At 63.6% G+C, this 9,594-nt stretch overlaps 2 protein-coding genes across 2 annotated transcripts in view; both read left to right on the top strand.

Annotated features, from left to right (window-relative positions):
• The window catches only part of SBK3 (SH3 domain binding kinase family member 3), a 5,981-nt gene extending 2,545 nt beyond the window's left edge, over positions 1 to 3,436 (top strand). The window contains exon 4 of the mRNA XM_040251948.1: positions 1,087 to 3,436. Within this exon, the coding sequence (XP_040107882.1) occupies positions 1,087 to 1,767 (681 nt within the window). The 3' untranslated portion in view covers positions 1,768 to 3,436. The remainder of the gene's footprint in view (positions 1 to 1,086) is intronic.
• Positions 3,437 to 4,187: 751 nt separating this feature from the next.
• On the top strand, positions 4,188 to 9,183 carry SBK2 (SH3 domain binding kinase family member 2). The gene is made up of 4 exons (XM_040251947.1): positions 4,188 to 4,275; positions 5,098 to 5,364; positions 7,374 to 7,576; positions 8,034 to 9,183. The coding sequence occupies exons 2-4, from the start codon at positions 5,100 to 5,102 to the stop codon at positions 8,622 to 8,624; spliced, it is 1,059 nt and encodes a 352-aa protein (XP_040107881.1). The 5' UTR covers positions 4,188 to 4,275; positions 5,098 to 5,099; the 3' UTR covers positions 8,625 to 9,183.
• The last annotated feature ends 411 nt before the right edge of the window (positions 9,184 to 9,594 follow it).

Here is a 9,594-nt window from a genome sequence, read left to right as displayed (position 1 = left end):
TGGATGGGTGGATGGATGGGTAGATAGATGGGTGGGTGGGTGGATGGGTAGATGGATGGATAGGTGGATGAGTGGATGGATGGATAGGTGGATGGATGGTTGGGGGGGTGGTGGATGGATGGATGGGTGGATAGGTGGATGGATGGATGGATGGAGGGGTGGATGGATGGATAGGTGGATGAGTGGATGGATGGGTGGGTGGGTGGATGGATGGATGGGTGGATGGATGGGTGGAGGGATGGGTGGGTGGATGGATGGATGGGTGGATGGATGGATGGGTGGGTGGATGGATGGATGGATGGGTGGAGGGATGAGTGGGTGGGTGGATGGGTGGATGGTTGGTTGGGTGGTGGATGGATGGATGGATGGGTGGGTTGAGGAGTGGATTGACAAATGAGTGGATGGATGGATGAAAGAAAGGAAAGGTAGATGAATAGATGGGTGGATGAGTGGGTGGATGGATGGATGGATTGAAGGATGGTGGAATATATGGATGGATATCAGATACTAAACAACTGGACAAATTATTGAACTGCTGACTAGCTGGTGGAATGAATACTGACTGGAACCCTGCTGTGTAGACTGTTGGATAGATGACAGGTTGGGGTTAGGATGGATGGGTTGCTGTCTCACTGCCTGGCTAGCTGGATGGACAGATCTATCAGTCGATTAATGAAGTAAATGCTGGGACTTTTGAACTGGGTCTGAGTTGGAGATGGGACCTCAATTAGTACAGGCCTAAGATTAGTTAAGTTCATTAGTTAAGTGTGAGATTTAGGGTTTCATTGGAGATCTTTGTGGTCTGTGGAGTGAAGATAAGAAATGTAAGGAGTGGTTGTGAGTGTCAGGACAAAGTTCGATGGAAGTTAGAGAGCTTCTGGTGAGATGCAGGGTCCTGGTGAGGAAAGCATGTGAGGGCGGTCTACAGAGAGAGCTGGTGGTTGAGGATGACCTGGAGAAGGTGTTGGGAGATGTGTCAGAGACACTCCTGGTAGCCAGTGGTCCTGGGATCGGTATTCCTGAACCCCAGGAAGCAGCAAAGAGGAGGAACTGAAGGTGACCTTTGCCCTCTGCCTTTGACTCCAGGGTCTCCCAGAGTTGCTGGTGAAGCGCGTGGTGGCCCAGCTTGCAGGAGCCCTGGACTTCCTCCACGGCCGGGGGTTGGTGCACGCGGACGTTAAGCCCGACAACGTGCTGGTCTTTGACCCTGTGTGCAGCCGCGTGGCCCTGGGGGACCTGGGTCTGACCCGGCCCGAGGGCAGCCCCACGCCGGCGCCCCCAGGGCCCCTGCCCTCCGCGCCCCCCGAGCTCTGCGTCCTGCTGCCCCCCGACACCCTGCCCCTGCGGCCCGCCCTGGACTCCTGGGGGCTCGGTGTGCTTCTCTTCTGCGCGGCCACTGCCTGCTTCCCCTGGGACGTGGCGCTGGCCCCTGACCCCGAGTTCGAGGTCTTTGCAGGCTGGATGACTGCCAGGCCCCAACCGCCCCAGCCGCCACCCCCCTGGGACCAGTTTGCGCCCCCCGCTCTGGCCCTGTTCCAGGGGCTCCTGGATCTGGATCCTGAAACCAGGAGTCCCCCGCTGGTCGTCCTGGACTTCCTGGGAGATGACTGGGGGTTAAAGGGGAACAAAGAGAGAGCTGGGGGCTTGGGGAGCATGTCCAGTGAGGGTGGAGAGGAGGAGGAGGAGAGCGGAGCAAGCCTAGAAGAGTGGTCAGAAGAGGACGGTGACAGCGAGGGAAGGACGGGCACAGATGCGGGAGAGCCCTGACCAGGTGAGCGGGACAGGTGGCCGGGGCCCGGGCCAGAGGCTCCGCCCCCAGGGCCCCGCCCCCATGGCGCCGCCCCCAGAGGCCCAGCCCCCAGAGGCCCAGCCCCCACGGCCACCTGCGCGGGAGAACGGAGAGCACCCTGCGCCTCTCCCAACCGAAGGCTGCGCTGAGATGCACGACTCCCCTCCCTGCTGACGACCCGGGAGTCTGGAGCCCCCGCCCCTCCTCCCTCAGACCCGGGTATCCAGGCCCCCCGCCTCCCCCCTCAGACCCGCGGGTCCAGGCCCCGGCCCCTCCTCCCCACTCAGACTCGCGGGTCCAGGCCCCTTCCCTCCCCACCTCAGGCCCGGGGGTCCAGGCCCCTTCCCTCCCCCCCTCAGGCCCGGGAGTCCAGGCCCCCCGGCCCCCCCCCCCCCCTCCCCTCTCAGACCCGGGGTTCCAGGCCCCCAGCCCCTTCCCCCTCAAGGACCCTCCCTCACCCTTCTGTCACGCCTTCCTGAGAGGAGGTGCCATGTCTCCCGCATATGCCTTTCTGCCCCGTGGGGTTGTGTTCGGTGCCTGTGGACCTCTAAGCAGTCACTCCTCTCCTCTGAGATCTTAGTGGACGCCCGCTGACCATGGCTTTCCAGATTCAATACCGTGGAACCCTCAGCTGCCATCTCTTCCACTTTCCTGGGCTCTGGGTGACATTACAGGATCACTCATCCTTTCTGGACCTAAATCGACACACATGCACACACAGGCACACGTGTCCACAGATGCATGAATGCACACACGTGCACACATGTGCATGCACCCACAAATGCATGCACACGTGTGGGCATCTGAGCACATAATGCGCACACATGCACACACATACACACTCTTTCTCCTGCCTACAGACGTCTGCATGCTCAGCATTCTCCTCCAAGAATGCATCCTTTCCAACTCCAGGCCTCCAGGAAGCAGAGCCCTCCGGGGCCGCTCCCGCTCGTTTGGAGCCCGTATCACAGTGACCTGTGTCCCCCACTTCACATCTCCTCTTTCAGGCCGTCCGGGATGCACCTGGTCCTTCTCACCTGTGCATCCTTTAGGGCTCTCTTCCTGTCCAGAGAGTCTCCTGGGCCAGCTCCCCGAGAGCATGTGGTCCTGTCCACACCAAGGGCCACGACTGGTCTGCAGGGACCTCTGCCAGACCCCATGTGCCCCCTGCAGCCCAGCACACAGACCCGCAGGGCAGGGGCCGCGTGGACCCAAGGCAGCATCCCCTGCACTCAGTACAGTCACGGCTGCTGGGAGCCTGAGCCGCAGGCTTCCACATACAACTGGCTGTCTGGGGCTGAACCCTGGGACAGATAAGGGCTGCTGTGGACCTGAGACAAGTCTACCATTTGACTGACAGTTCCTATCTTCCTTTGGACAAATGGACGTGTGGTTGGTGAGGACTCACCTGGCGGGGAGCGGCGGCAGGGGACGTGGGAGCTCAAAGCAGCTGTCCTGTGCATCCAGAAGTGATCTGGGGTATGGGACTTCCTGGAGGTCCAGAGGTCCGCCTCCCAGTGCAGGAGGTGCAAGTTCAATCCCTGGTTGGGAAGCTAAGATCATACACGCCTCAGGGTCAAAAAACCAACACGTAAAACAGAAGCACCATGACAAATTCAATAAAGACTTAAAAACAATAAAAAATGATTCTGAAATCAAAAGCTTACTTAAAAAGAAGCAAGTGAGTTGGCATCGGTCATCTCGCTTTAAACCTGGGCGGGGGTGTGCGGCCCCCCCCCCGGCCCCCCTCCACAGCCCTAGGGCTCCCTGCCTGTGCCCCCACCTTGCAGTCTGCAGACTCGGGCCGGGGACACCCCTCCGCCCATCCCTCCCCCGAGGCCCTCCGGCCCAGTTGCCGTACCACCTGCTCCCCTTCGCCCGCGTCTGAGGTCATTCCTCACCGCATCGTTCTGGAATCCTGTTGTGTCATCCTTTCCCCGGCAGACCCCAGTGCCTCCTCCCCCGGACTCCCCTCACCAAACACTTGCGTCTGACCCGTCATGGGGCACTGTGGGGCAGCCGGGGGCAATCAAGGCGGGGCAGGCTGGATGAAGGATTTCATTCTTTACAGGGTCACTGGAGTCCCGCGTCTGAGGGAGGAGGAGCTGGGGGTCTGGACCCCCGGGTCTGAGGAGGGAGGGATTGGGGTCTGGACCCCTGCATCTGAGGAGGAGGGGCTGGGGTCTGGACTCTGGCTCTGGAGAGGGTGTGGGGTCTGGACACTGGCTCTGGGGAGGAGGCAGAGTCCCTGGGTAGGATCGGTCTGGCTGCAGCCAGTTCTGGGCCACAACACACGGTGTCGCTCTCCCCCTAGTGAGTCCAGGGGTGATGCTGGGGGCGGGGCTCCGACCCCCTAGGTGGGGGCGGGTCCTGCTGCGGGCAGGCCTCTGCTGGCATGGGCTCTGAGTGCTGGGCACTGGCCACAGCGGGCAGCCGAAGGGTCAGGCGAGCCTGGGAGAAGCTGAGGTCTGCAGGTCGGAGCCCAGGTCAGGAGGAGGCAGGGGTCAAACGGCCTGAGGTGGGCAGCACCTGAGAGAGAAGCCGTGCAGGTGGTCAGAGCGCTGGGTCCTTCGGGGATCAGCAGCTCATTACGGACCCTGAGACTGCAGAGTGCTTGAGCGTGGGGGACACAGAGTCTGGGGTGGGGGGGTCCCAAGATATGTGAGTTGTGCTGGGTCTCAGGAGAGGGGTCAGCTGGGGGCCTGGACCCCTGGGGCTGATGGAAGGGGAGCTGGGGGCCTGGACCCCTGGGTCTGAGAGAGGAGGAGGGGCTGGGGCTGTGAGCACTGGACCGCAGACCACCCCAGGGCTGGACACTCCATCCCAAGAGCTCGCTCCCCGCAAGGCGCCCAGCGTGCCCAGGCCTGGAGCGTGCAGCCCGCCCCTGCAGCCCTGGGGCCGAGCGCCTGTCCACTCTTAGGAGACGGAGGTCCCTCATCCGCCCCCGGGGCCCAAGTCTGTTTGCTTTGGAAACAGGGGGGGGCGTCTCGAGTCGTCTGGCTCATCTTTCACCCTCAGGCCATCAGGTGGCGCAGGGTGGTGGGGGCAGGGCGGGCACAGCGGGGCCTCGGGCTTGACCTCATCCCACCCAGCACCGGGGCTGCTGCCCCAGAGACTCCCCTGACAAGGAAGGAAACCGAGTCACGAGGGCCCGAGCCAGTGACCCACCACCCTCCTCCTTGGACCCGGGGGTCGTGACCCCAGCCCTTCCTCCCTCAGGCCCAGGACTTCAGGCCCCCAGGCCTTCCCCGCCCTTGGCCCCGGTCTGGCAGGACTGAGCCCGGGCGCCCTCTCCTCTGCCCTTGCAGGGATGCCCGGGGAAGCATCGCACTCGGAGCACATGGAGGCAGCGCGTGGAGAGCACACGGAGAGCCGGGCGGAGGAGGAGGGCCTGGGGGGCCTCACGGCGGAGGAGCTGCGGCAGGGCCAGGAGGCCGCCCGGGCGCTGGAGGCCCGGATGGCGCTTAGCGCCCAGAGCCTGGTCCGGGCCGAGGTGGACGAGCTCTACGAGCACGTGCGTGCCCTGGGCCAGGGCCGCTTCGGCCGTGTCTGGCTGGTCACCCACCGGCAGGAAGGTACCGGGGCCTGGGGGCAGGGCACAGGGGCAGGGGGAGCTCACCAGGCGGGGGGCCTGCGGTCACTCACCGTCAGGAAGGTACCAGGGCCTGGAGGAAGGGCACAGGGGCAGGGGGCTGCAAACTCAGCCAGTCCCACCTCTGCCCTTTCCAGGCTGTGTGTTTTCGGTAACGGCCCGGCCCTCTCTGAACCTCAGCCTCCTCCTCCTCTAACACGGGGTCATGATCCCTTCTCTGAGAGAACCGAGATTCCCGGAGGAGATGTCAGGAGCTCTGGTTGCCGGGGACAATGGGGAGGAAGACGGAGCCCCCCGCCTCCGCCCTCGGTGGGCCTCACACGGGCCGGCTTAGCAGTCACTGTGGGGGTGATGAGAGATGCCCTGTCTGCTGGGCACTCAGCGAGGCCAGCACAGGGTGGGTGTGCAGGACATGGGCCCCGGCCTCAGACAGCTGGTCAGCATCCAAGGAGACTGCAGGGCTCAGCCCTGAGGGGGGATGGGAGACACTGGGCCCCCAAGGAAAAACCTGCACCAGCCCTGCCTCCAGGGAGCCCCCCTACCCCGCACGCCAGGGTGTGGCCATTCCCTGCGGTTGTCAGCTGATAAGAAAGGGCCGCAGACTGGGGGGCCACAGTTCGGCAGAGTGGGCTTCTCCTGAGGCCCCCCTCCTCGGCTTGCAGACGGCCAAGCTTCTCCCTGCGTCCTCACGCCTGCCTGTGTGTCTGCGTCCAGGCTTCCTCTTCTCGGAAGGACAGCAGTCACACTGGAACTGGGGATCACCCCCAGTGACCTTACTTCATCTCTTTCACGACCATACCTCCAGGGCACTCCCTGGCAGTCCAGGACTCAGGGCTCCGCGCTTTCACTGCCGAGGGCCACAGTTCACTCCCTGGTCCGGGGCACTAAGACCCCACAAGCCCTGCAGCCAAAACAAAAACAAAAGCACCCTCACCAGATACAGTCACGTTCTGTGAAAATGGGCATAGGAACTACTTTAAGGTGTGAATTTTGTGGGAGAGATGCCAGTCAGCTCAAAAGAGAGAGAGATGCAGAGAGATACAGACCGGGATCATCACAGAACCTGGGGGACACGAGCGATAATCGGAACCACGGGCTCCATGAGGGAGCCTCGCCCACCTGGAGGCCAGCTCAATGCCCTCCCCAGGCGGTGCTGGGGCGCGAAGGTGTACCCGCCCCCGAGAGGGTAGAACCAGTCCTCGACATGGGAGTGGCTGACAGCTGGCATGGATTTGGGGCGCCGCTGACACATAAGGGGCTGCATGTGGTATCTAGGCAAGGAGGTGACCCTCCCCCACCACACCCGGCCTCTCTGCGACCCCGTGGACTGCTGCCCTCCGGGTTCCTCTGTCCATGGGATTCTCCAGGCCAGAATACGGGACAGGGTTGCCATTTGCTCCTCCAGGGGGGTCTTCCCCACCCGGGGATCAAACCCTTGTCTCCTGCATTGCAGGTGGATTCTTTTCACTCACTAGTGCCACCTGGGAAGCATTAACCACTACTGTTATCACTGGGCTTCCCTGGCAGCTAAGCTGGTAAAGAATCCGCCCGCAGTGCAGGAGACATGGGTTTGATCCTGGGTGGGGAAGATCCCTTGGAGGAGGAAATGGCAACCCCCTCCAGTATCCCTTTTATTATTATTATTATTTATTTATTTGACTGCACTGGGTCTGGGCTGCAGCACGGGGAATCTAGCTCCTGAGCAGAGACCTAAGGCAGGCCCTCTGCACTGGGAGAGTGGAGTCTTCGCCACTGGACCAGCAGGGAAGTCCCACTCCAGTATTCTTGCCCGGAGAATCGTGTGGACAGAGGAGCCTGACGGGCTACAGTCCACAGGGTCGCAAAGAGTCGGATAGGACTGAGCGACTAAGCACTCACACAGCATTTTCTGCACCACCGGTGGGGTTTGGGTGGCCAGGCTCCTTTAGGGTGGGTGGGCAGGGGCAGGGCGGAAGAGGGGGTGCCCCGGGCTCACGTCGACCCCACCCCCAGGCACTGTGCTGGCCCTGAAGCAGCTCCCGAAGGCTTCCACCACCCTGCGGGGCTTCCTCTACGAGTTCTGCGTGGGCCTCTCCCTGGGCTCGCACGCGGCCATCGTGGGAGCCTGCGGCGTCGGCCTGGAGTCGGCCGACTCCTACAGCTTCCTGACCGAGCCCGTGCTGCACGGCGACCTCATCGCCTACATCCGTCCCAAGGTGGGTCGGCCCCAGAGCTTGGAGCTCTAGGGGGCCTGGCGCAGACGCCCCGCCCAGCCTGGGCCTCAGGAGTCACACTCAGGGCAGCCTGAGTGCGTCGCCCTGCAGGGGCCCCACTGCGCCTGCAGGTCTGGTGGGATGGACGCGCCCCTCCGAATCCATGGCTGTCACAGAGGCAACGCGGAGCCTACCTCACAGGCTCACCCTGGACCCAGGGGGCTCACCCCAGGCCTCATCAGGGCCCCTCACAGGGCTCACCCCAGCCCCCCCACCATGGGACTCACCCCAGGCCTCATCGGGGCCAACTAGGCCTCTGTCACCCTTGGCCTGCTCCCAGGGGCCGAGGACAAGCTCCAGGGCCAGCCCCCGTTGGTGGGCTGGGGAGCTGGGACCCGGATGCTTGTCCCTGGGTCTGAGGACAAGCCCTGGGCCCGGCCCCTGACACCCGTTCCCACAGGTGGGCCTCCCGCAGGCGGCCGCCCAGCGCTGCGCAGCCCAGCTGGCTTCCGCCCTGGAGCACGTCCACTCCCTTGGGCTGGTGTACCGGGACCTCAAGCCCGAGAACGTGCTGGTGTGCGACCCCGATTGCCGGCAGGTCAAGCTGGCGGACTTCGGCCACACGCGTCCGCGGGGGACCCTGCTGCGCCTGGCCGGGGCCCCCATCCCCTACACGGCCCCAGAGCTCTGCGCGCCCCCGCCCCTCCCAGAGGGGCTGCCCATCCAGCCCGCCCTGGACGCCTGGGCACTGGGCGTCCTGCTCTTCTGCCTTCTCACCGGCTACTTCCCCTGGGACCAGCCCCTGGCCGAGGCCGACCCCTTCTACGAGGACTTCGTCGTCTGGCAGGCCTCGGGCCAGCCCGACCACCGGCCTCGGCCCTGGTTCGGCCTGACGCCCACGGCCGACACCCTGCTGTTGGGGCTGCTGGAGCCCCAGCCTCGGAGGAGGAGCCCCGTGAGCTCCGTCCGGGGCTTCCTGGGGCGGCCCTGGAGGCAGCGAGAGGGGGAGGCTGAGGAGGTGTACCCGGAGGAGGACGCAGACTCAGGGTGAGGAGGGCGGGGCAGGGGTGCGCCGGACAGGCCCGGCCCACCCCCCCGCCCCCTGGGCTTTCGGGGCGGCTCTTGGCCGTCTGTCTGCCTCTGTCTGGGATCGTCCGCTTCCTGTCCTTGTTTCCCACCTCACCGTCTGTCTGCGGCCTCGGTCCGGGGGTCTCTGACCGAGCACCGTGTCCGTCCGCACCCCTCCGCCTTCCCGGGCCGCGGCACCCACGCTCCCTTTGCCTGGCTGCTCTTGGCTCACGCCCCCGCCCCCAATCAGCCAGGCTGCCCCGCCCCTCTCTGCTCCCCCTTCTCTCTGGCCTCCCCTCCGGTGGAGCCCACGCAGCAGGGGCGATCGTGGGCGTGCAGGCGGCCCATCCCTCAGGTTTTGCACCGCCCTCCTGCGCACACCTGTCGTCCTGCCCGCGGCTCTCCTCTCCTGGGCGCCATCCACTCCCACCTCACCCCCTCTGCCACTTCTCCCACCAGCTGGATCTGCGCCCTCTTGCTAACCTGTTTTGTCTTTCTCACACCAGCCGCTCTCTGCAAATAAAGTCCTTCTGGTACTTAGGTCCCCATGATGCTGTTGGTCTGTCAGCCTGGGACAGAGAAGGCATGTGTGTCTGTGTGTGTGTGTCTGTGTGTGTCTGTGTCTGTGTGTCTGTGTGCAAGTGTGCCCTGAAGGGCGTGCTGTGGAGGACAGAGACAGAGGAGGGAGGGAAGCAAGCGAGGCAGAGAGAAAGGGAGAGATAGAGAGAGGAAGACACACACACAGAGGCAGGAAGAACAGCGGACAGTGGTCCTTCCTGTGGTCGAAGGAGATGCTGGCTCTGAGTGTGCGTTTGTGAGTGTGCCTGGGGGTGTGTTTGCACTTGCCCTGTACAGATGTGTCTGAGAAGGAGAGATTAAACAGCGAAGCTGGAACATGTCTGGCTGTTTCGGGCAGGAACTGGAGCGTGCATTTCTCAAGTTCCTACCTGAAA

The sequence above is a fragment of the Oryx dammah genome, unplaced genomic scaffold (genome assembly GCF_014754425.2).
Source record: "Oryx dammah isolate SB20612 unplaced genomic scaffold, SCBI_Odam_1.1 HiC_scaffold_13, whole genome shotgun sequence".
Lineage (NCBI taxonomy): Eukaryota > Metazoa > Chordata > Mammalia > Artiodactyla > Bovidae > Oryx > Oryx dammah.
Note: the sequence above shows the minus strand (reverse complement) of the source record. Positions and strands in the feature narration are given on the sequence as shown.

What these genes read in the sequence shown, in the direction of transcription:
- SBK2 (XM_040251947.1), top strand. Translation starts at nt 5,100, where the DNA reads ATGCCCGGGGAAGCATCGCACTCGGAGCACATGGAGGCAGCGCGTGGA. An exon ending in GGTCACCCACCGGCAGGAAG is followed by an intron (nt 5,365 to 7,373) that starts GTACCGGGGCCT and finishes CCCCACCCCCAG; the next exon opens with GCACTGTGCTGGCCCTGAAG. An exon ending in TCGCCTACATCCGTCCCAAG is followed by an intron (nt 7,577 to 8,033) that starts GTGGGTCGGCCC and finishes CCGTTCCCACAG; the next exon opens with GTGGGCCTCCCGCAGGCGGC.